The sequence below is a fragment of the Mastacembelus armatus genome, chromosome 5 (genome assembly GCF_900324485.2).
Source record: "Mastacembelus armatus chromosome 5, fMasArm1.2, whole genome shotgun sequence".
NCBI classification, from domain to species: Eukaryota; Metazoa; Chordata; class Actinopteri; order Synbranchiformes; family Mastacembelidae; genus Mastacembelus; species Mastacembelus armatus.
This window is the reverse complement of record NC_046637.1, coordinates 17200651-17226134: the sequence shown is the minus strand read 5'-3', so window position 1 is coordinate 17226134 and position 25484 is coordinate 17200651. Positions and strand designations below refer to the sequence as shown.

The following is a 25484-nucleotide window of genomic DNA, read 5'->3' as shown; positions in this document are numbered from 1 at the left end:
CTTACTTTTGAATTGTGCATTTATTAAGAATCTCAATTACAAGAAATGGGCAAAGTATAAAAGTAGGAAAGAGAACAATCCAGCTGTGTGGTCATTTATGGCATAGAAATGAGAAATGTGAGATTACAACTGCAGTGAAAGGATTTTCAATTCAACCTGACAAATTTCAGTGTATTATTCAAAGTGTTATCCAAAAGATTTTTTCATTTACTTTTTCAACATCCAAGTCCCCATAAGTATATTGAAACAGACTATGTTTGCTGTAATCATTCATTCTGTTCATCCATTTCAAAGATCACTTCTTAATGGAAATTATGGCAAGGTAACATCTGTAGTCTTGGGTCTATGCAAAAATATATTTCAAGTGTATCTGAGAATCATATGAGTGACTATGACTGAATTAATCAGATCAGCTTTATATCTTCCAAAGTCATTTTAGAACAGAATTCCCTCATTGTGTTTCCAAGTTGAAATTAACAGTTGAGGGTGGGATAGTACCAAAAATAGGGAAATCTGAAATATCCACTCAGACTGCTGAAGCCTCATTCTAACCTGAAACTGATTTTTGTCCCATGGTGAATTATACTGGAAGCAATTTAGGAAGAGATCTCTTAATGGTATCTATGAACAGGAGGGACCATTGTAACAATATACATTAACATACATATGGGAAACTGAGTGAACCCAAATCTATTCTTTAAGATGGCACATTTGTCACTGTTTTCTTATTTACTGTCACACAGTATGTGTGTATGTACTGTCTCGCATTTTCATATGAAATGAAAATGAAAGATGCTACAGATCAGAAGACAGCAATGAGGGTCATGGAAGACCGCAAAAGATTTAGACAGTCATCAACAGATGGCAGAGTCCAGTATCCAGTTTGGTTCTCTGGCAGTGAGGATGAGACTGGAAGGGAGGGGATGCAGCAGAGTGGAAACACTGAGCCCAGGTGTGTCTCAGTCTGTGGTGGTACGGCGGTACCAGAAGCGGGCCCTGAAGTCGTCACTGCAGGTCATAAAGCCTGGATTGGTGGGTGAGTGCACAATGCAGCGGACGATGTTGTTGTGTCCCAAAGAGAGCAAGTTTTTCCTCTCTGCTGTGCGAGAGTCCCAACAGCACAGGCTGATGGTGCGCTCATCGGGAAGCAGCACATAGTCCTCCGTGTGGTTGAACACACCCTGTGTGCGATGCATCTGACGGCCACTCAGCCCAGCACCTGTAACAGCAGATAGGAACATGTCACTGGCAGGGTTCACTTCCAAATAAGGCTGGGTGATATAACAAACAAACTGAACTTTATTGTTTCAGTATACATAAAACATAAGCACCTAACAAACTGAGTCAGTGAGCATCTGTGTTTACATATTAATAGGGAAAGTCAGGTATTGTTTTAACAAACAGATGTAATTAATCATGTCTGTTCAGGCTCACTCAAATAGAGAAAAGGAATAAATGCCAACTGGGGGGTGAATACCGATAGGGAAGTGCCAACAGAGAAGCAAAATATAAAAAACAATCAGATACATGACAATTTTGTTCCATCACCTGTGACACAGTTATGTCTTAATTAAGAATTATATGCATATGGGCGAGCACTCATCTTTCTAAACAAAATGCCGTAAGTTTATCCTTAACATGATGAGTAGATATTTAAACAAAGGACTTCTTGTCAGAGTACTCTTGCTTCCTTTTGAAGTTAGGGATGATTCTGATAGTTCACTCTATTTGGATTCAGTTTTAAGTTGGTAAAATAGCCCTACTTGTCAAGCTTCATCACCAAACAAATCTGTTCAGGTTCCACTCTTTGGCATTTCTGACATTAAAGACATTGACCAGCCGAGCCCCTTCTTAATATGAAACACCTTATTTTTCCACTAGCTGTTTCATTCATTTACTGAAGGTCCTGAGAAAAACTATAGAAAGTGATCAACTTATGTTACTGATATGATGTATCACTCTGAACAATCCACTCCAACGGTACAGTGGTGTATAGAGTGGAGGTTCTTCCCCTTGCAAATTATCTTTAGCCAAGTAGTTGCTTGCACGAAGTATTTTAAATAGAAAACAGATGAGATTAACTGTGTTCTTATCAAATTACTCAGTGAATTAATGTTAATTAGTGACACTTCATTCATTCATAGCAACACTTCATATGACCTGCCACTTTAGTGGTTCTTGGTTAAATCTGTGTTGGCAAAAAATGAGAAACTGCTACCTTTGCACACCAATCTTTGTTAATGAGAAAAGAGAAATAACGGATGTGTTAATGTTGGAACTGAGCAGTGAATTCGTCAACTTTTAGAGTCCAAATTCACAGACACACAAGTGAAATAATGCAGATGTAGAAAAGACAAGTGTCAGTGCAACACAAGTAAATGTAAATAAAAAGCTATTTTAAGATCTTCCACAGCTGTTTCCTATGCCTTAAAATTGGAGTCATGTATTGGAAGGACACCAATTTCTATACTGTTTATCTGATGTAGACATAAACAGCCAATTCTTTAACCCTGACTGTGTTATTACAATGCCAACGAGCAAGAGTACAGAGCCAGTAGAATACAAATGTGTCACTAATTTAGCATATTGCTAGCTATTGCCAGTTTTAACCATACACTGTAACTAAGCAAATATGACATGCCTAAAGCAATGTGATGAAATCAGAACTAAACACTTTGCGTAGCAGATCAACAGCTTATCAAGAGTTTGTAAGAAATCCTACAACTAATACAATTCTTCATTACAACGTAACCTGTAACCTTCCCTCGCTTCCGATTACAAGACAGAAGTTACATCACGGACCAGATTACAATTTAAGTGTACTGTGTTGCAGCTTCTGCTCTTCTTACCTAAAAACAGTACATGTTTCTGATAATGTGCACTACACTGTTAAATTTGTAATGGGTTGTAGGATTTGCGGAGATTTCAGACAGAAAAGTGTCATCACTGTATAAACACCGGCATGTTCATTAAAAAAAAAAAAATAAAAAAAAAAAAAAGGGGGAAGACCTCTTGTGAAAATGTTTCTTCTGTGTAAATGCTATTGTTCAGGTTGGAATTTACTAATATACATTATAGCGGTGACTGATGTTATGATATTACTGAAAAATGTACACGACAAGGAGCCAGTTATGGTATTGAGTAATATATAACTATATCAATACAGAATTTGTAGCTAAAGCATAGCCCTATTTTTATCCTACAACAGCAGCAGGTTCTGACCCAGGTGTCGACTGCTTCACAGTTTAAATGAAACACTTCAGTGCCAACAATGACATGTAGCTACTATCCAATATAGTCTTCACAGATCAATGAACATTCTCGACACCAACCCTCAAATGTCTTTGGTGAGGGTGAGCAAAATGATTTGATGTCAAAAAATCAAATCATGCTATGCATCTTGTTGAATGAATTCCTTATAGACGTGTCAGAAATGGCATTCACATTTGTTCATCATTCATACACAATGAAATATAATTTCCCTATTCATATTTTATTTTACTGTATTTGTATAAATATAATTATTTTATTATGTAAAGTGATCATCTTTGGTGAAAAAGTAAAAAAAAGTTAACTGAAATTTTGAGCCAGTTTATCAATGCTGAAACCACTAAATGTTTTTGTGAAATTTTTTACTTCCTTCAGCACAGCCTGAATGATTACCCAATATATCTCCTCATGTTTTGTTATTAGTATTTGTGAGAGAATAATTTTCTGCATTTATACAATCTGTATTCATTTTTATTCAGTTTTTACTAACTTAGTTAAACAGACATGAATTAAGGCAAATTGAATAATATCATATATACTTGACAATGCAATACAACATAATATATTTTTAAGTGCACTGATGAGATTACTAAAGAAATTTTAAATAGGATACACTGCATCATTCTATGTGAATGCATCCCCTTTGAAGATCATAGATTCTAATAATTCAATTTAGGCTTTTGAAAATAGGATTGGGGTTTGATAGAACTGCATCTGTACCTACTGGCAATAGGAATGTTGATAATGTAATGTAAGCCAGCTAATGTTTACTATAGTGATCTCACTTCTGCGTGACATTGAGCAACAATGCTAGAGAAAACTTTAACATTTTGTTTTGATTTGGCTAAATGTCTTTGAATTTTCTGCGTCCTGTAGGCAGCCCGGACTATGGCATCACTTCATTTGTGTGAGTTTTTTTCTGTGACAAAAGCTGTTGTTTACACACCTAAAATTAACCTCTAAAAAAGGCAGTTGCCTCTGCCGCACTGTTTTAGGTTTGATGACTAAACATAAAAACGTCATTGAAGTGGAAGCAAAAAAAGTCCCACACAGTCCTATATTCTAAGAACTCTTAAGATTAGATCTCAGTTCCTGTGGTGCAGATACAGAAAAAAGGGGCACTTCCTCCAATGGTTCTAAGAACTATAAAAAGGTGTCTACAAACCAAAGTTTCCTTTGGAGAACAGTGTCTTGGTTCAGAGTTCGCAGCCTCAGTTGTTTGCAGATTTTTCCTTAGAACCTAACTATCAATTGTTTGTTTTAAAAGCTTGTTCATAGAAATTAAATTTACCCATTATGATGTGGCCTCTCTGTTCTATTGTCTGCTCTTTGTGTCACGGGAGATGAGCCCAACCCTTGGTCAAACACAAATGTGAAAAGCCAAGCCAGAGAAGAAGCGGCATGTATCATGAACACCAAAGCCATTTTTTCCCAATCTGCTAATGCCACTCACTGGTCTCTTCAGGTACAGATAAAATGCTTCTAAGTGCCCAAATAATTGCACATTCACACGCAAATTTTCTCTCAATACATGAAACAAATGCTCATACTGTACAGCCCCGGCACCCCTGATCTGTCTATTTTAGAAATGTGCCCTAGAAATCATAAGTGCTGCTGGTTAAAATCATGATAATCTGCTAAATGTAAATGGTTTGATACATAATTAAAACTACAGTGTGTTTCTTGCAAGATAAAAATCTTCACCTGTGTACTTGACCAGTGTCCGGCCTGTAGAGATCTCCCACAGTTTCACCACAGAGTCTTTGCCACTTGACAAGATGTACTTCGAGTTCTTCGAGAAAATAGCAGAGCAGACCTCAGCGCCGTCATGGGCCTTCTCGAATGTGGTCACGCAGCGGTTGGAGACACCATCCCACAGCTTGATGCTGCCATCCTTGCTGCAGGTGACATAGCTATTGGCAGTTGGATTGTAGCTGACACCACTGATGGTGTCTGTGTGTTGGTCCAGAGGGTTGCAGGACACAAAACACTGAAAGGTATTGACATCGTAGAGGCGGAGGGTGGGGTGCTGTGTTCCTACCAACAAGAAGTCACCTGAAGGGTGGAAAGAGATTGAACGCAGCATTTCTGCTTCCTGCAGGAACACAGACAAAAATAAGATTGGACGGAACAGAATTGTAGTCACAACAAAGAAACATTAATTCCACAAGCTTTATTATTTTTAGCAGCAATGTTTACACTTGCTGATCCAGCATCTATGAAACAAGGCACCCTCACATTCATCAGATCATTTTTATTTGGCCAAACATATAACAAATAACATAATGACAACTGTAAAAGACATTCTGCCTATCAATACTGACCTGTATATATTTAAATGCTCTTTTTGCAGAGGGCTTTGAGTAGTCAAAAAGTTTGAGGGTGTAATCCCTTGAGCCAGAAGCTAGAATCTGTTCAGTTGGATGGAAGGCGAGACAGGTAACTTCGTCAACATGGTCATACAGTGTCCGAATCACAGGATGATTCTCCATGTTTTGCTGTGCTGTCTCATTCATCATCACCTAACATATTCAGGAAGGGAAAGAACAGTATAAATTAGCACAATGGCTCCAAAATGTCCAGTGTACTTCAATTCTTCATCTTGCCTCACCTCAATAGGCATGGCACTCTTGGCTAGCATGCGTTCAGTATCCAGGATCTTTATGGAAGCATCAGCAGAGCCAGTAGCAATCAGCTGGCCATCACGACTGTATGTGGCAACACGGCATGGACCCTTATGAGATGTAACGTAGCATGTCTCATACTCAGATGCCTCTGGAGACATGGTCTGGACATCAGCATCAAATTCCAAGTCAATACCCACTCCAGGTGCCACCGTGTCTGAGCGCCCAATGGCATACTGAACTGCACTGTCATCATTCTCCATCCCTGAAAGGATTTGTGCACTTAGGGCCACTTAAACCAACACATCCAAAAGGAACATAAAAAAACAAAAACAACACCCACCTATCTTTGCCAGCTGCATCAGCTGCTCAGAGGGCGACACTACACTTTGAGGTTTGACTTCATTGATCAGGCTGTTGGCTATGTTAGTGTATCCATCATAGAGGAGCTGGCTTATGATGAGCTTGTATAGGTGTTGTCGGTCCTTTAGAGTTGGTTTGGGACGAAACATGTTGTGACCAGAACCGGACCGTCAATACGTTCAGCTTAGCTAGGGGTAACAAAGAGTTCATGTCAACTATTACTCTTCTGACTACGCTGATGTGGAAATGTTATATTTGCTTCACAAGACGAGATGTTTAGCTACATCTAACTAAGTTTAAAAACGTTCATCGTTAACTGTGACTGCACTAACGTTATGGCCAGACACTGCCAATGAATGGATTTTGAGCTTAGCAGTACTGCTAATAACGTTAGCTTTGTTGCTACAGCTAAGACGGATGAAAAACAACAGTCGATTAGGGCAGGTAAAACCTTAAACTGGCTGGACGTATGTACTCTGCAACAATATGATATTAGCTCACAGCTCTGGACAAAACTTACGTTTTCGTTATTAATAGCGAAACATGAAATATCTACCTCTCTCTCCGAAGTTCCAATGGCGCTCCTGGATGAAACGTGTGTTACGCTATACGTCTTTGCGTCCTACGTCACATCGCTGACGCCCACAGCCTACCACGTGGACTATAGGGTACAGACTGAGGTCGCCTCATGTTATGCAGACATTTCATATTTTGTATACTGGACGGATAGTAATAAATAATGCTCAAAAATAAATAAATAAAATAATAAAAATGCGGAGGTGGGGACCTACCAGGTTCCATAAGAAAAGAATGGTCTCCGACAGATTATGGAATAGCAACCCTGTCTCCACATTGTCCAGATGAGGAGTGAAAGCAAAGAAATCTACAAATGTGACATATTTGTAGTAACTTTTCCAACACTAATATCTATCCCAAGATTGATTTCAGTTGGAGAAAAAAAATGCCACAAGTGTGTTGGATTAGTCAAAAATATAGATTAAATATAATTAAATCAAAAGATTCCATAATCTATTTTGCTTTGCTATTAAGCTTTAATTTCAGAAAACACTGAGTAAAGTACATACATTTTTATAACAACAGGAAAGTTGAGGTGCAATGTAGCCTTATTTTACCCCAGATATTTAGGCTTACGCTCAAGATCCAGCAGAGGGTGTACAAGTACAGCATCAAAAATATAAAAACAAGACAAGCCTCCAGCTTTGTTGATGTAATATTACATCAACAAAGCTGGAGGCTTGTCTTAGCTTTGCAGTTACAGAGTTACACACTGAAGACTGCGGCTAAGACTGTTACAGAGTAAAACAGTGAGGAGTATTAGGGTTCGCATTGTAACATCAACACAAATAATACATAACCTGTGTGTGGCAGCAGATAGTAGTGGTGATATTGGTAATGGTGCTACAAACTAAAGTGGGCCATGAGTCGGCTATTCTTTAGCTGCATAAGTTAATATGTAAGTGGATATAGGCTTCCAGCAATTCAGCACCCACCCACACACAGACTCGCTGTTGCCTCTTCCTGCAATGTGGTCTAAAAAGAGTGTAGGCCCAGAACATACAAATGGGTGATGATAGCTTAGTGTGTGCAAGAGAGGTGCCTAATCAAATAATACATCTGTCATTTGCCTTTTTGTGTGCAGAAATGCTGCAAAAGGGTCCAATCAAATAGACTTATTGATTATGTAAGCTGGATATTGCCCTTGAATGCCTTCCATTCCAAGCCATAGCCTGAAAGAATCTGTGTTTAATGACCAAGTGCTTGATCATAAGGGTGATAATTACATTTAGCAATTATCACCCTTATGATCCCTATGACAGTGGAGAGGAAAAAGTATCTTAACATTTAACATGTCAATATGGTATGATAAGCTGAACATACAGAGAAGGAACAAACTGCAAAAAATAATCAAAAAGGCCTCAAAAGATAATTGGGAAGCCACAAAGTCATGTAAACAGTATTTATGAAGAGTTTATGGGAAGAAAAGCTGTAAGTATCATTAATGATCCTTCTTATCCTCTACACAGTGAATTTGATTTGTTACTGTCAAAAAGGAGGTATAAAGTAATATCTGCAAACAAAAACATCTTTAGGAACTCTTTTGTCCCCAAGGCTGCATTAATAACACTAGGTATGAACTAAGAATACCAGATAGAAGGTAGTGCTCTTGTGACCTTGTTGTTTACATAATTATTTATTTATTTATCTCGTTTTATATTTTAGGTATTTTATATTTTTGATGCTATTTACATGAAATGGATTGTCAAGTTACCTGTGGTGTCATGTGATCTTTTTAAAGTGTTATTATATGGTCTGGTCTGGTATGTTATGTTCATTTTATGGTGAAATTGAAGGCAAATTTCCACATTTGTGGACAATAAAGTTTTTGTATTTGTATTTGTATTCTTTAACAGAAGAAACCTTCAGCAGAACTGGACACAGTTTGGGCGGCCGTCGACTGGTTGGGGTGAGTGGATGAACAGCAAAAATAAACAACAAAATAACAACATTACATTGGTCTACAAGCAACACAGGTCACTAGATACCATGAGTGCACATTAATCTAATGTAAATATCCCCTCAGAAATGTTTATGTCCATTCTAATACTAATTGCCACTGACTCTCATTGACTCCAGCAGGGTCCTACTGATGTATGCAGATAATACTTATTCAATAGTAAGACAACAGTCGAATTGGCTATATAGCTCAACATGTGTCACTTGGTTAAAAACACATTTGTAGATGCATCTGCATAGATAAATGCTTAATAACAGCAACAAACCTTTAAGTTCCTTAAACAGTGCAGAGGTTCAACAACTGCAGGACCATGAGGAGCAGGATAACACATTCTCTTGGCATTTTGTCACTGTTGACCAAGCTTCAGTCCTTGTATCCTAGTAACCCGAATAACATGGCCAAAATATCATCTAGTAAAGACATCAAACCCCTGCTGACTTTTAGAGAGGACATCAGTACAAATTCATATACTAGACTACACACATACTGCAATGTAAAAACATTTCATGTGACTCAGTCTTTAAAAACGTGTCAGCATGCCTCCACCCAGCAGGAATGAGCTGTGTAAGGACAGTGGAAAACATGTATGGTAGGAGGTGTCTTGTTACCATGTCAACACAAAGCATGTTCTCAGAGGACCAGCCTGCAGTTGCCTTGGAGACCAGCAAGAGTCTGTTGCACTGAAATGATATAAAAACTATTTGTTTTCTTTCACTAGATGTCATCTGATTATTGTATGGTCGATCCCACACAATGATATGCTGTTAAAAAAAAAACAGAACTTTGAAAACATACTAAGAGTCTAAATTCATACATTAATTCACATAGTAAAATAAAAACAAACTTCTAAAAACTGATCATTGCAAGAGTTAATTAAATGTTAAAGGATTAAAAAACAAAGTCTAGTGTTAAGTGTTTATTTGTACTGACAAAATTATTTGGTTTTACAGTCTCACCTTCTCAGTCTCTCCTAAAAAAAACTTATAAATCCAGTCCTTATGTGATATTGATATTAATATACATTTACATGTAGTAACACTATGTTGTAGTTATGGATGCTCGTCATAGGCCATTTGAAACTACATGCAAAATGTCAAAGCTGTCAAGAAAGGTATATAATGATAAAGTTGCCTTGTGTGTTGCTTTCTGTCTACATGTTACTATGAATTACAATTATCACTGATCTATATTATTACTTGATAGCACAGTACAATGAATTATATTAATGTTTTACTGTAGTCCTTATGAGAGATGAGCATCTGTTTTGTTTACTGGTTTTCTTAAACCAAAAATAACAATTTCATTACTATATTTGGGTGTGAAATGGATCTGCACAGAATTTACTGCTTCCAGTAAAACATTAAATGTAGAGAAAGAATGTGAATATAAATAAATTCTTAATGTTTCAAAAGAGTACAATTGTATGACTACAGCCAGGTGCTGTGTGAATTGGTGTACAACTATAAAATGACATATACTGTAATAGGAGCTGTGGTTGGAGGTGGGAAAATTCACTCCAGCCACTCACAACTCATCCATTTGTTCTCTGCCTGTGAGAGTAAGAGCATTGCATGTGCAGCCAAGCAGCCACATCAACGTTAGTGTTGCTGAACCCTTGTCTGTGTGGGTGTATGAAATACACTGTGTGGGAGGAAGTAGGTAGGTGGGGGGAGTGAGTATATAAGTGAGCCAGAAGTCAGGTACTGCTTCAAACTGTTGATGGTAATCAGTTATTCAGCTAACGTGACTGTTGAAAGGAACTCGTCTGCACTGTGCCTGCACTTCCTCTGCCAGTCGCTTCAACTTCTGCAAAACACTTTGTATTAGCTTTAAATCTCTCCTTCTGTGCTCAAGGCCTCTGCGCTCCTTCACTCCCGCTGATCACTTTGTGTAATCTGTGTCTTCATCTTGTCCTCCGGAAGTCTTTGTTTAACAGCCAAACACCCACCCAGCCAGCCCTTCTCCTTCTCTCACTCTCCTCCTCCCTGCCTCACCACTTTCGTAGTGCATCTTCTCTCTCATTTGCATTTGTTCTGCTTCCTCATGACAAGAAACAGTTCATGTTTAAGAGCCGTGAGAGAAAATCAGATTGGAGAGGAAAACTGGATGACACATTGAGAAGCAGGTACACTGAGTGTGGAAGACCCTCTACCCTGGATAACCGGTCCTGATTCTAGCGTGATGCAACACGGTAAGTGACTTGTTTTTTCACAGTTTCTGTTTTTCTAAACTGTTGCACCCGAGTTTTGGCCTAGTTTGGGCATGTTCTGGATTTTTTTATTGTATTATTTTTACCATCAGATATTTGCTTTTGTCAAATGTTCTTAATAAAGTCAGAACAGTTGTTGGAGAGTGGAAAAGATGAAACAAAAAATGATTTCTCAGGGTGTCAAATGAAAGCTGAAAAATCTAGAAACTGTTCTTTTGTGTTTACATTTTGATGCTAGTCATACCATGCTAGTTTGACCCATTTTAAACCCATTTCACCCAGGACACAAGTTTAAAATAACAGCAAGTGCTTCAAGAATAAAACATGCCTCTTTATAATGCAATGGTCCATACTATAGTTTTATGTCTGCATGACATTGCAGCATGTATAACAATGACATCTTGTAGTTGTAAGGAAGTGAAAGCCCATTCTTGTAAGACGATAGACCTAGGCTTCCAAGTAAAAAATATGAAAAAAAAAATCAAATCAAGCTTCTGAAGAGAAGCACTGCATGCTTCAAACTTTCCTCAGTTGCAACAGCACCACAAAAAGTAGCTAACGTGGGTGTGCTCATGCTGTACAACTAACAAAGAGTATGTTCTATGCCAAGTGTACTGCTGTGGGTGAATTATGCAAAATCATCACACATGTTGAAGCAACAGGAAATAAAATTTGCTTGCCCTAATATAAAGCCGTTTTTTTTTCATGTAGGTGGCTTTATGCTTTGATTAGATTACTACACAGACATGACAAAGACAGACATAGCCACCACATGCCAGAGTGAAAATCAAGGGTATGCCATTTAATTGGTGCAGACTGGTGGCAGAGGCAACAGCAAATGTCAGCAGACATTTCATTTGGGGAGCTAAAAACCTCTGATGTATGATTATTTGATCTCACTCCCTCACACCTCTCTCTCCTGACGTGAGTCACTTTCCACCATCCCATGCTTCAATCTATTGTATGTATACATTTATCCCCATGTTTTCATCTTGTTTATTTCCATTGCCTGCATACAAAGCATATCTTAAGAATTGTATTCCTGTTCACCATCCTCTTGAATTAAATGGTAAAATCAAAGTTACTAGTTTGAATTTTTTCACTCTGTATTTTTTTTTGTGCTCTGTATTTATGTTGGTGCACTCTGGAATTTATCAACATGGTAAATCCAGACTAGTTTAGTTGTGTTATTGGCTGTATGTCCTCAATATCTGCATCAGTAACTGCTTTAGTACATTTATTCATTGCTATGCTCATTTTCTCTGTTCCATTAATGCAATTACAAAAGAAGAGAATATTTTAAGAGCAAGACCTAGAAACATCCTGCTCAAATAGACAGATCTGTCCCTTTTGATCTGAGGCAAAGCAGAGGTTTAATCCAAACTGTTCTTATCTCACAGGTAATTAGAGACCTGGCACTGCTACATCACGACAGTAGCAGTGTTACCATGGAGACTGGCAAGCCAAGACCGGCGAGTGCTAGTGCTCCAGTGCACATTAGCTCCGTCACAGCTGAGACAGAGAAGAGGATGGACATCCAGGCCCCGCTGACGGCTGTTTACATCCACACAGTGCCTGCTCTGCCAGCACAGTCTTATCCGCAGCCTTCTGCAGATGCCCGGGGACCAGCTACGCTCCATCTGGCCATACCGCCACTCTACTCCAAGGAGACGCTTTCCTTTCTGACACTCCATATTGCAGGTGGACTGCAGTCTCAGCCGGGATTGAGTCTAGCAGCTGCTGTTCCTGCAGCCAGACCTAAATCAGCAGGAAAGCATGTGTGCCCACACTGTGGACGGGACTGTATGAAGCCCAGCGTGCTAGAGAAACATCTACGCTGCCACACAGGGGAGCGGCCTTACCCCTGCACAACTTGTGGAGTGTCTTTTAAGACTCAGAGCAACCTCTACAAACATAAGCGTACTCAAGCTCATGCCCGCCTCTCGTCCGAGTCAGAACAGAGCAGCCTTGACAGCATGTCCAGTTCCAAGGAGATGTGTACCCCTAGTTTGTCTGTGGATGAGTGTGCTGAGGAGTTGAGCAGCATGGAGAGGGATTCCACACTACCTGCAACTATGTCTGCAACGCAAAATACAAATGTGTGTTCTGTTGAAACACAGGGGTCTAACAGTGAACAGAGTGAGTCCGACCCTATAGAACATAACACAGGACCAAAGGAAAGTGGAATGACAAAAAAAGAAGAGGTAAAACCCATTGTGACTGTTAATCGACATCTTCCCCTCCAGAGACAAGAAGCCACTCTGTTCTCCAAGCAATGGGAGAACTCTGTATCAAGTGGAAAATCACAGAGCCATGAGAGCACAGACTCAGGTTTCAGTGAAAGCAGTGACCACTACCCGAGCCCTGCCAGCATTTTACCTGACCATAGTATGGATTCCCTCACCGAGTCCACCAAAGAGCATCTTGAAGAAATCATCAGCACACAAACAGCTTCAGAACTAAGCCAAGGAGGACAAGAGCTCAAAGACATTGCAAGGGAGCAGGGGCAGAAGACACTGGAGGAGCGTATAACTAAGCTAATTTCTGAGAACACAGCTGTTGTGGAGGATAAACAACTGGACAATGTAAGGCCACGGAAGACAGTTCTGTCAAAACAGGGTAGCATTGACCTCCCTATGCCATACACATACAAGGATTCCTTTCACTTTGACATGAGGAGCAGTAAAACTGTAAATGTTGGATTACAAAGAAAAAGGAAGCCGGGATTGTACAGCTCAGTCCCTACTCAGCACTCCACCACTACTGAACATTCCCCCTTAACTCGGAGCAACTCCCTGCCTTTCAGCATTACCCTGCTGCAGCCTGAGAGGAGAAGCCCAACCTCCTCGTATCAGAATGATTATGTAACACTCATACGCAGAGGAAGCGCTGGACAGATCAGTCCAACAGGTTTTGCGATCAAGCCTGTGAACCAGCAGTCATCCACTCACCGCCCACTGGTCCGGCAGACAGCCGTAGACGGCAACCATACAACAGACGGTCTCTTCATGAATTCATCTGTGGAGGAGGCGTGCACCAGCAGTCTCAGCTGTGATGGGGATGGTGGTTACATTAGTGGAGAGCCGAGCAACAGAAAGTTTAGAAGGAAGAAAGCGCAGAAGTTTGCCTACAACAAGTGGTACATGTATGGGGGTGGGACATTTAAGAAGCTCTATAGTGCTGAGAAAGGAGGTGATAACGGTGTTATCAAGGGCAAGAAATGTATAAACCCAGAGCATGATGATGTTCAGAGTCCACAAAAAAGGTTGTCAGCAGTTCATATTGAGACAGTAACAGTAACAGACTCAACAATAAGCATCACAAACAGCAATGCAACAATGTGCCATTCAGACTGCCCACCAACCAAGTCATCTCTCATCTCTGCTGTAAATTTGAATCTACAAGCTAGCCAGCTTCATCCATCGTGCAGCTCTCTCAAAACTCCACTCCAGAGAAATCTGTCTTTGTCAGTACTGCCATTACCTTCAGCTGCATCACTGGTTAGCCACAAAACAGGCAGCATGAGCAGTCCAGAGGCAGGTAGATTGATTAATGATGAAAAACATACTGATTCTATATTAAGACTCTCTGGAGCACATGTTCCCTCTGACAGAAAAAAACAGAGAACTGATGACAGAATAATTTACCCTATGAAGATGGAGGCCGAAACAAACACAATGATTCATCCCGCTTCCTCTGTCACTGGCAGTGTGCTTCAGCAAGATGTAAATTGCAGCTATGTTAACCTTCAAAAAGCTCAAAGACCCAATCAGTTTGAAGGAGCTCTCTTCCCACCGTACATCAATACAAATGAACCACCTGTTACCACCTCACCAGCCACTTCCATCTCTTCTGCTGACAAGACCAGCTTCCTGCCCAAGTACCAGCTCAAATTACCTAATTCTGCTGAACCTGAATCAAATACTTTGCCGCATGTGAATAAATTGACAGGAATTGACAGCAACACTTTGTCATCTTCTCACACTGAAGAAACTTCACTGTCGGCCACAACGTCTGAAAATAAATGCAGGGATGCATTTACTTCATGTTTAGTGCAGGCTTACAATATTAAAAAGTCAAATGCTTTTAATTCAGCAGAAACCCAACTCCTCTTCACCTGCACAGGCACGACCCTTTGTCATGCTAATGCACCAATAGTTAATGAAAATGCAGCATCTAGTCTACTTGGAATACACAGGCAATTTGCAGAAACTACAATAACCACAACTTGCCTAAAGAATTATCAAACAGGATTATGCAGTACTTCAATACAGCCCTCAAAATCTCAAACAAGCATTGTGCCCGTGCAGTTATCCAGACCTGTTGCACCTATGATTGCAAATATCCCTGCTACACCTACCAAAATCACTGTAAACAATCAAGCATCTGTTGCTGCCATTACAGCTTCCTCACAAAATCAACCTAACTCTGACTCTTCTGTGTCAGAGTCACATCTCTCGCCAGCATCAGATCAGTTAAACCCTGTAAACAGAGTACATGGTGGTCCAAGCACCCCAATTGCACCGTTTGATCAGGTGCAACCAGATGCTCAGAAAGTGTTTCATGTTCTTACAGCAGACCTCCAGATCAGCTTTCAGATCATATCTGATGAGCAGCTGGCTCTCATTGAACCACAGATTGAGCGGCAAGCTGCTAGCAGCCAGTCACTGACAGGTGACGTGGAAGCATTAGCACCTGAAGTAAACCAAAATAAAGGTCACACTTCTGTCACCATGGAAATGAGCAGTGAAGCAAGGGATCATCAACAGCCAGGGATTCAAGAGAAGTTGGATCAAACTGAATATGTATCTACGTTTAATGTGGACAACATTAAACCACCGTCTGTCCACTTTGGAAAGTTTCAGCCAAATATCCATATGACTGAACACACAAATTCCACTCAGGCTACAGTATCAGCTGAATCTAAGACTCCAGAAAATCTAGGCTTGACACAATGCAAATACAGTCATGTAAATACTGTCACAAAGACCCTGACCTCTGCAGGTGAAGTTATGTCAACTACTGCTCCAGTCGAGGTTGTGAAGTCAGAAACAAGCCAAATTTCAGAGGAGGAACATACGCTTTCTCTGAAGCATTATGTCAAGGAGCAAGTTTTGCTGGACAACAAGGTCAGCCAAGGTCCACTGATCTTGCAAACAAGCTCTGGTGAACACAATCTCATTGTAACCCATCTGTCTCCATGCACAATAAGCCAGAGTAGTACAAGAAGTGATCTTGAGAAAAAAGAAAGTGAAATAAAAATTAAAAATCAAGAACACTCCTGTTATACTGGCACATTAAAAGTCACAGGTGAAGTATCTGCATACAAAAGCAGCAGATTGGAAAGTGAAGAAACCCAACCTTCTCTGCAGGTTAAGTTTAGTCAGCCATCCAGTGGTGCAGGTGCTGATGAGCTATCTGGTTCATTTCCTTCATGTTCCATCAATAAATGCAAATCTCCAAGACAGTTGACCCCACAAGCATCCATCAACTACAGTAATCTTTTGGAACCTACTTTACCAGAGACTCTGAATCTATCTAATCCTGCAAACAGGGGCTGTGACAGGGTGGGACCTTTGGACAGTGAATTACAGAACAGAATCAGCTCAGGCCATTCAGAACAACAACTGGCTTTGTTTACTTCAGATTCTTCTAACATCCAGGTGGAAAGACCCCAAAACAACTCATCTGAGCCAGCTATCCAGAACCCAATTGCAGGTACTGTATAAACTATTTTATTTCTTTTTTATTAATCATATTGTCTAAGATCCAAAGAATATAAGGTGCACTCACACTGTTCAGCTGGTATATGCCGTAAAACAAAATATTATCTTATGTAAAGACTGCACTATATTTGCTTTGACAATTGTTGATCTGAGCACATTTCAATACACAAACAGCCATTTCAACCACAAGATGGCAGTAAATGTTCAGAGGTTTACAGGATGAAGCCCTTATCTGAACCGGATTTTGAGTAAAACAAACTGTCCTAAACCAGCACTAGATATGAAGATCTTTGACAGAAATGCTCTGTCAGGTATTTTCATTCAAGATAAAATAATCAAATGGTAGTTTACTTAAAAATCTCTTCATGGTAAAATAAGATTGCCTGTCTCAAGATCCATGTGGCTTTAATTTCGAACATGATTTTCCTTCTGGCCTATCAGGCCTTCACACAGAAACATATTGTCCTGCAGGCTTTGAAAATGACATCTGATCCCCAAAGTAGCACAAAACACCAGCTTACCCACTGTTTAATTTAAAGGAGCTCAGGATTACAGACAATAACAAAGTTATATCAAACTGTCCTGGGAAGTACAGGCTAAGCAACAGAGTTGCCACTGAAAGACCTCAATCCACTGCCTCCTGGCTAAATTGAAACAACAAACATGCTTTCTAGTTGTCCTGGAAAGACTTGTCATTGACTGTGGATTTAAGGTGGTAGTCATGCATATTTGTTCAAAGTAAATGTATTGTAATACTGCACATAAACATCACATGTCTGCCAGGTTAAGGTTAACTCTTGCTGCTTGTCTGTTGAAGTCATGGATTGAAACCTTTAAAGGGGAGTAGGCAGAAAGGGAGATGTGTTGTCTATGTGAGTTTTCTCAGAGTACTGTGCACACAAGATGCTGCAGATGAAGAAAATTGTTATTATATAAAGTGTAAAGCTCTTTTGTCTTTCATCAAGTTTGCATATTATCTCTGTCCGCTTTTGTCCATGTAAGAATAATGTATTCATACCAGAAAACAATTTCCTTTAATGTTGTAGATGGGCTGGTACTATGGCATTCAATTATATGTTTTGTTTTATTATCCAAATGAAAATGTAAATAGCACTTAAAGGTTCATCTACACTTTAATGTAAGTTGTACGATCCCACCATAGTTCTATAACTGGCAAGTTAAGATGGATGGAAAAGAATTAAGTCAGATGACTTAACTGCATTTCATTTGCTTTATTCCCTTAGGACTTATAGAGGGAGCTTCCCTTATGGGATGTGCATACCGGAAAGAGACCCCTGAGCATCTAGCCAGCATCGGGGCGAGGCCAAAGCGCAGTCAAGAGGTTGGAGAGGAAAACGACCAGTGCGTGGAGCAGCAGGATGGTGTAGGGGTGAAAGGAGAGAATAAGAACAGAGGAATCAAGACAGACCAGGTGCCATGGGAGTGGGACAACACTGAGACACTACCTGTAGATACATAGTTTTACTAGATATGGCAAAGTCACGAGTGACTTTCCTGATCATGTGGGATCATGTGGAAGCAGGTTTGAGGCAATAGGGTTGCTACATCACAGAATTGTTTTTCATTTTTTAGAGACTTACCAAGAAAAGAGATACGCCCAAGCAAGAATTTTGTTTCTTTTCTCATGAAATATTTGCAGCACAATAAATAAATTATCCTAAAGATGAGTCAAAGCTGAAAATAAAGTGAAGCAAGAAATAAAAGCATTTCACACACAGGGGCAAGACATATAAATGGTGAGGATTTATGAGCATTCTGCCAATGTTGTAAACATCAGCAGCCCATTAAAACGGTACCAGAAGCAGACAGCTGGCAGAATGTCTTTCCTTATGATTTCAAACCTTAAAATGTATGGTGAATAGTTTAAGAACAGAGCTCCATTAATTTAATATGTTCTCTTTGATGATGCTACAGCTCACTGGACACATTATGTTTTGTGGTATTTAAGAAATGCAGGAAGCTAATGAGTGGTTTAATGGAGTGAGACAATGGCTGTATTATTGTGATATTCATCCTTACATTCTTCTTTTATTAACAGGGGAACGAGAGAAGGGTCAAGACAAATTCCTCTAAAAATTCTTGGCTATCTGAGCAGCATCTTCAGCATCTTTCCCAGACACACTCAGGAATGTCTGAATGCCCTCCACTGAGCCCTCAGCAAGCTTTGAGCACATCAAATAACCTTAATTTACCAGTCAGCAGCAGTCAAAATAGCCATTTCAATTCTCTACAAACCCCACTGGAAATGAGTAACTTTTGTTTGTCACAACAACTTTGGGAAAACAGCATCATCCATAACCACCAAACACAGATGATCTTTTGTGAATCACATTCAAGTGAACATATCAAAGCACAGGCCCAGTTAACAGAACTGCAAAATGCTTTTTCACAAATTGAGCCCAGCCCTCAGCAAACACAAACATTTTCAAGTCAGGCTGAAAAGCAAGAGCAAAAGCAGGGTATGTCCACTCAGCAAGTAATCCCTACTAAAGGTAACAACAGCACAGAGGTAAGCTGTTCTACCAAGTTTACTATAGAAAGTCATAAAAACCCAAGTGTCCCACCTGATGTCAAAATATCATCTACCACACACCTCTGCCAAGTCTCTCAATCAATTGAAGTCAGTACAGCTAGTGCTGGATGGAAAGGAAACAATATGCTGGATAATAATACTGGACCACTGCCAAAGCCCTGTGTTTACCCAAAACCTGAGCAGGACACCAAGGACTGGCAATCAAATGACTACACAACACAGAACAGTAATTCTGGGAGACCTGACGTTTCCAACAAATACCAGTCGTTTTTCTTAGCTGGACAGTTTCACAGCTACCAGCCAGCTGAGTATCTGACCAGTGGTGTGAGGCCTGTGCAGAGCTGCCAAGACTATTCAGAGGACACCAGCAGTAGTGATGATGAAGGAAAGCTTATCATTGAGCTTTAGGACAAAGGTGAACATACAGATGCATGTATACTATCTGAAGTTGTACAGTCACTCTTTCTATGGTTTTACATGTCAGAACATAAAAAAATCATCTGATCCTTACCACGTCTTAAAATTAAGTAAATACAACCTCAGATGACCAACTACACATGACATATTTCACCCTGTCATTATTTATTTAATAAAAACTAAGCTAAAAGGCAGTAGTGTGTGAAAGAGGAAGTACACCCACTGCTTCCATAACAAAGAAGGTAATTAGCAGCAACCTGCTGCCAAGATCACAGTGGTAATGTTTGCCTGTAATGCACAGCGATACATTTGGTGAAAACCACACACAGTTTATCAACACACACACCTCACCAGAATCATCAAGCATGGTGGTGGAGGGGTGATAATTTGGGCCTGTTTTGCAGCTACAGGATCTGGGCTCCTTTCAGTCATTGAGTTGACCATGAACTTTTCTGTATACCAAAGTATTCTAGACTCAAATGTGAGGCCATCTGTCTGACAGCTAATGCGTGGTGGCATTTGGGTCATGCAACAGGACAGTGGCCCCAAGCACCAGCAAGTCTACAACAGAATGGCTGAAAATAAATAGAATCAAAGTGCTGCAATGGCCTGGTCAGTGTCCAGACCTCCACCTCATTGAAATTCTGTGGCGGGACTTTAAGACAGCTGTGCATAAAAAAAAAAAGAAAAAAAATACCCTCAAATATCAATGTACTCAAGCAAAGAAGAAGAGTGGGCCAAAGTTCCTCTACAACAATGTGACTGATACATACAGAAAAAGTTTGCTTCAAGTTATTGCTGCTAAAGTTGGTTCTACAACTTATGAAAACATTCAGTGTACTTTGTTTTTCACACATTGTTTCTGCATTTTGGCATTGTTTTTATGTAAAGTACAGTATGTCCTGTGTTGTTAATAGTCTGAGGTTGTATTTACATAATTTTAGGATCTGGTAGGGAACAAGTGATTTTTACATAAGTCCTAACAGGAAGACTGTGGTTATCTCTGCTGTTTAACCTAACCCATGAGTTCTGCCACTAAGAAATGTTGTGTGACTTCCGCTCAGCTCACACATGTTTACACATGCATAATTTGCCATAATTTGTGTCTAGATTCCCACACTCTCTGTCATAAGCTGGACTCTGTAACACTCTCACTCTGTCTGCCTTCCCAGAAAACACCTGCATGCGTGTGAATCATGTACACATGCTGCCAAAATAAGTTGATCTCTGCTGCCAATCACACATCACCCAGGTAAAGTAGGCATTGGCTGGTGGGGCATGAGCCTGTTTTCAGTCTGGGTTTTACAATGAGTCAGCAAGCTATGTTAAGACAACGGAACTCACAGGAAGAGGAAATGGGTGGATGCGAACATTTCTGTACATAAATCCAGCTGTAGCTCACACTGCCTTGCTTGTCAATTGCCAGCCCATTAGTGCTCAGAAAACCTTTTGGACTTGGCAAGTATATTAGTGCTGAATGAGCTTTATTTACAGTGTATCTGTTCCGGCCTGTTTGGTTTGACATGTTAAATGAGTTAACACAGTGAAAGGCAAGGGCGCAAAAATCTGCAACCGTTTACTATTAAAGCTACTGTAAAAGCTGATTTATTATTGTTTCAAGTATTTGTTTTTTCATTTGAAATTTTATAAACTTCCACAAAACTGACAAATGAATTCATCTCAAATGTATTGCATATCATTTTATCTTGTCAATAAAAACAAATGTTGTTTACTGATTGTGTGGGACAGGCTTTGTAACTTTGTTGCTCTAAATATTTCAAATACTGACTATAAGCTTTGGCTTGTTATTTTGGTTGTTTTTATGAAAGTTACTCTGAGCAATAGCCAGCAATAGACAGCCACTGAGCAATAGCCAGTTATTAATGTCATTGAATTTGTAAACAAAACACAGAGGTGTAGTTGATGAATTACAATTCAATTGAACAATTCAAACCTAACCCGGAATCCAAAAGTGAACTGATTTAAGCTGTAAGACTGTATTATGAGGTTTCTCAACAGTGTAATCTTTAACTAACATTTGCCATTAGTGGTGCATGTAGAATTTTAAACTCAGTGATTTGATTTTGTTTGTTTACAAAATGCACATTGGGAGTCAGAGTAAACATCTCCCCCAAGGACTTGTGGTTCAACGGTAATCAAATAACTGGATGTTTTCTAATGAAGTTGTTTATCTATAATTTACCTGTAGTAGAGTACTAAGTAAAAAGCCATTAAAAGAACAATGACCACAAGGTGGCCAAAATCTGACATTACTATCTTCAGTGCTAAGTTACACAGGTGTATGCAGTGTTTGTTTTTTTTTTTTTTTTGTGGGCTAGTGGAAGTACAAATTCGGGTAAATTATAAACTTGTCTTCTTGGAGCACATGTTAGTCACTGGAACATGTACATTCAGGACTCCCTTTCGGCATTTGGCGGGCCTGTAAACTGCATTTCTGAGGTTTGGATTTCCATTGTGCAGGCTAGGCTGGATACTGGATATTTAAAGATCCCAGTGAGGGGTAGCATGTTGGCTGAGTGGTTAGCACTGTTGCCTCACAGCAAGAAGGTTATGGGTTTGCAACCTGGCCTTTCTGTGTAGAGTTTGCATGTTCTCCTTGTGCTTGTGTGGGTTTACTCTGGGTACTCTGGTTTTCTCCCACAGCCTGAAAACATGCATTTCAGGTTGATTGGTGACTCTGAATTGCCCATAGGAGTGTGTGAGAGTGTGTGTGGTTGTTTGTATTTGTGTGTCTATATGTGGTCCTGTGATGGACTGGTGACCTGTCCAGGGTGTACCCCTGCCTTCCACCCGAAAGAGAGCTGGGATAGGCTCCAGCAGATCCCTGTGACCCTGGTTAAGGAATAAGCGGGTATAGATAATGGATGGATGGATGGATCCCAGTCAGTGGAGTAAGTCTGGCTAACCCACAGCTCTTTCACCAGTAAAGCCAGGCTCCTGGGAAACTGACAGCATGAGTGAAGGATGGACATATCCTAGTTCTCCGAGCTGATGTGACAGTTTAAAATTGTTAAAAGGTTAAAGATTAAATCCCCTACCCATGCTGATAAACCGATCATAGTGGTAATTATGCAAGTCAGTTGAGGTACAGCTCAATCCTACTATTTCTGGACTAATTTGTTTGAGTTCTTTGCAGCACCAAAGAAAGCAATAAGAAGCAGTGTTGTACAGTACCAGAATACAATTTATGATTGCATTTAACCTCCTAAGACCCGAGCTTTGGTTTGGCTTGCATTTTAGATTTCTTCTAGCTATTTGGGGTTAGATGTACCCAATAAATAATGTGCTTATGTTTTGTTATTACTTTTGTTTTTGTTTGTTTATAATGCTCCAAAACTACTACTCTAAAATAGGAATGTCCTATTTGTCTGTGGGAACAGTTGGATCACACTTAACCTTTGTGAAAGACAAAGTTTTACGAAGCAAAAAAAAAAAAAAAGATGTCCACGTATGTGGACGACAGGTCACAGGAGGTTAAAACCGCAGCCTGGCAGATCACCAGTTGATGGCCAGTATCAAAATGAGTGGTTATGCTATTTCAACATTGAATTGTCCATCCATCCATCTTCTTCAAATTATCTGGGGCCGGGTCGCGGGGGCAGTAGCCTAAGCAGGGATACCCAGACTTCCTTTTCCCTGGACACTTCCTCCAGCTCTTCCGGGGGGACCCCGAGGCGTTCCCAGACCAGCTGGGAGACATAGTCCCTCCAGCGTGTCCTAGGTCTTCCCCGGGGCCTCCTCCCAGTGGGACCTACCCAGTGAGGCGCGCAGGAGGCATCTGGAACAGATACCCGAGCCACCTCAGCTGACTCCTCTCGATGCGGAGAGCAGTAGCTCTACTCCAAGCTCCTCCCGGGTGACCGAGCTACTCACCCTAGCTCTAGGGGAGCGCCCGGCCACCCTGCGACGGAAGCTCATTTCAGCCGTTTGTATCCAAGATCTTGTCCTTTCCGTCATGATCCAAAGCTCATGAAAATAGGTGAGAATAGGAACGTAGATTGATTCTTCTTCACCACAACGGACCGATACACTGACTGTCTCTCAATCTCACGTTCCATCCTTCCCTCACTCATGCACAAGACCCCTCCACCTGAGGCAGGATCTCTCCTCTGGCCTGGAGATGGTAAGCCACCTTTTTTCGGTTGAGTACCATGGCCTCGGACTTGGAGGTGCTGATTCTCATTCCAGCTGCTTCACACTCGGTTGCAAACTGCCCCAACGCACGCTGGAGGTCCTGGCTCGATGGAGCCAACAGGACAACATCATCTGCAAAAACCAGAGATGAGATCCTGTGGTCCCCGAACTGGACTCCCTCCAGCCTCTGGCTGCACCTACAAATTCTGTCCATATAAATAATGAACAGAACCAGTGACAGCCCTGCCGGAGTCCATCGTGCACTGGGAACAGGTCTCACTGACAATGCGAAACAAGCCCATGCTCCGTTTGTATAGGGACCAGATAGCCCTTAGCAAAGGGCCCCGGACCCCATACTCCTGGAGCACCTCCCACAGGATGTCGCGAGGGACTGGGTTGAATGCCTTCTCCAAGTCCACAAAGCACATGTGAACTGGTTGGGTAAACTCCCAAGAGCCCTCAAGCACCCTCGAGAGGGTATAGAGCTGGTCTAGTGTTCCATGACCGGGACGGAAACCTCATTGTTCCTCCTGGATCCAAGGTTCGATCACCGGCAGGTTCTCCTCTCCAGCACCATGGCATAGACCTTCCCAGGGAGGTTAAGGAGTTTGATCCCTCTGTAGTTGGAACACACCCTCCGGTCCCCTTTCTTACCCTTTTGGTCTGCCAAACCAGGGGTACTGTCCCCGAACGCCAAGCGGTGTTGCACAGGCATGTCAGCCATGACAGCCCAACAACATCCAGACACTTGAGTTACTTGGGGCGGATCTCATCCACCCCGATTGCTTTGCCATCGAGGAGCTGCCGAACTACCTCAGTGACCTCGCCTTGGGTGATGGATGGATCAGCCTCTGAATCCCCAGCCCTTGCCTCCTTCATGGAAGATGTTTTGGCGGGGTTAAGGAGATCCTCGAAATATTCCTTTCACCGTCTAACAATATCCCCAGTCACCGGGTTCGGGGATTGCCACCACAACAGGCACCCAAGACCTTATGGCCACAGCTCCTAGCCGCCACATCGACAATGGAGGTGGAAAACATGGTACATTCGGACTCAATATCCCCAGCCTCCCTCGGGATCTGGTAGAAGCTCTCTCGGAGGTGGGAGTTAAAGACCCCTCTGACAGAGGATTTGGCCAAACATTCCCAATCGACCCTCACCGTACATTTGGGCCTGCCAAGTCTGTCCCGCTTCCTTCTCTGCCAGCGGATCCAACTCACCACTAGGTGGTGGTCAGTTGACAGCTCTGCCCCTCTCTTCACCTGTCTGTCCAAGACATATGGCCAAAGGTCAGATGTCCTAGTGCCATGTGCACTGATGGACACCCAATATGGTGTTCGTTATGGACAAACTGTGACTAGCACAGAAGTCCAACAACAGAACACCACTCAGATCGGGGAGGCTATTCCTCCTATTCACGCCCCTACAGATTTCACTGTCGCTGCCCACGTGAGCATTGAAGTCCTCCAACAGAATAACGGAGTGCCCAGTAGGAGCACCTTTCAGCACCCCCGCAAGAGACTCCAAAAAGGCCGGGTACTCTGCACTGTGAGAGACCCGAAGGTGCAGGGAAATGCCCCTTTCATTTCGGGGGGAAAACTCCAACATGTGGCGGTTGAGCTGGGGAGCT

The 25484-nt window shown here is 41.1% G+C and overlaps 2 protein-coding genes across 3 annotated transcripts; one reads left to right on the top strand and one right to left on the bottom strand.

The window, feature by feature from the left end:
• Nucleotide 1: 1 nt before the first annotated feature.
• Nucleotides 2-6877, bottom strand: cstf1 (cleavage stimulation factor, 3' pre-RNA, subunit 1). The gene is made up of 6 exons (XM_026307965.1): nt 6814-6877; nt 6238-6445; nt 5882-6159; nt 5595-5792; nt 4975-5365; nt 2-1219 (listed from the first exon to the last, which is right to left on the bottom strand). The coding sequence occupies exons 2-6, from the start codon at nt 6404-6406 to the stop codon at nt 960-962; spliced, it is 1296 nt and encodes a 431-aa protein (XP_026163750.1). The 5' UTR covers nt 6407-6445; nt 6814-6877; the 3' UTR covers nt 2-959.
• Nucleotides 6878-10548: 3671 nt separating this feature from the next.
• Nucleotides 10549-21435, top strand: znf831 (zinc finger protein 831). 2 transcript variants are annotated; one of them, XM_026306390.2, is made up of 5 exons: nt 10549-10984; nt 12403-16720; nt 17973-18160; nt 18788-19697; nt 20872-21435. In XM_026306390.2, the coding sequence occupies exons 2-4, from the start codon at nt 12451-12453 to the stop codon at nt 19688-19690; spliced, it is 5361 nt and encodes a 1786-aa protein (XP_026162175.1). In that variant the 5' UTR covers nt 10549-10984; nt 12403-12450; the 3' UTR covers nt 19691-19697; nt 20872-21435. The 2 variants fall into 2 exon arrangements, with proteins under 2 accessions (XP_026162175.1, XP_026162174.1); XM_026306389.2 differs by having other exon boundaries at nt 18788-21435.
• Nucleotides 21436-25484: the final 4049 nt, after the last annotated feature.

Excerpts from the sequence above, each read along its gene's own strand:
- cstf1 (XM_026307965.1), bottom strand. The coding sequence starts at position 6,406 with ATGTTTCGTCCCAAACCAACTCTAAAGGACCGACAACACCTATACAAG. Across the intron at positions 5,793-5,881 it reads AGAGTGCCATGCCTATTGAG|GTGATGATGAATGAGACAGC; the intron begins GTGAGGCAAGAT and ends TGAATATGTTAG. Across the intron at positions 5,366-5,594 it reads GAGCATTTAAATATATACAG|GAAGCAGAAATGCTGCGTTC; the intron begins GTCAGTATTGAT and ends GTGTTCCTGCAG.
- znf831 (XM_026306390.2), top strand. The coding sequence starts at position 12,451 with ATGGAGACTGGCAAGCCAAGACCGGCGAGTGCTAGTGCTCCAGTGCAC. Across the intron at positions 16,721-17,972 it reads TATCCAGAACCCAATTGCAG|GACTTATAGAGGGAGCTTCC; the intron begins GTACTGTATAAA and ends TTATTCCCTTAG. Across the intron at positions 18,161-18,787 it reads GAGGAATCAAGACAGACCAG|GGGAACGAGAGAAGGGTCAA; the intron begins GTGCCATGGGAG and ends TTTTATTAACAG.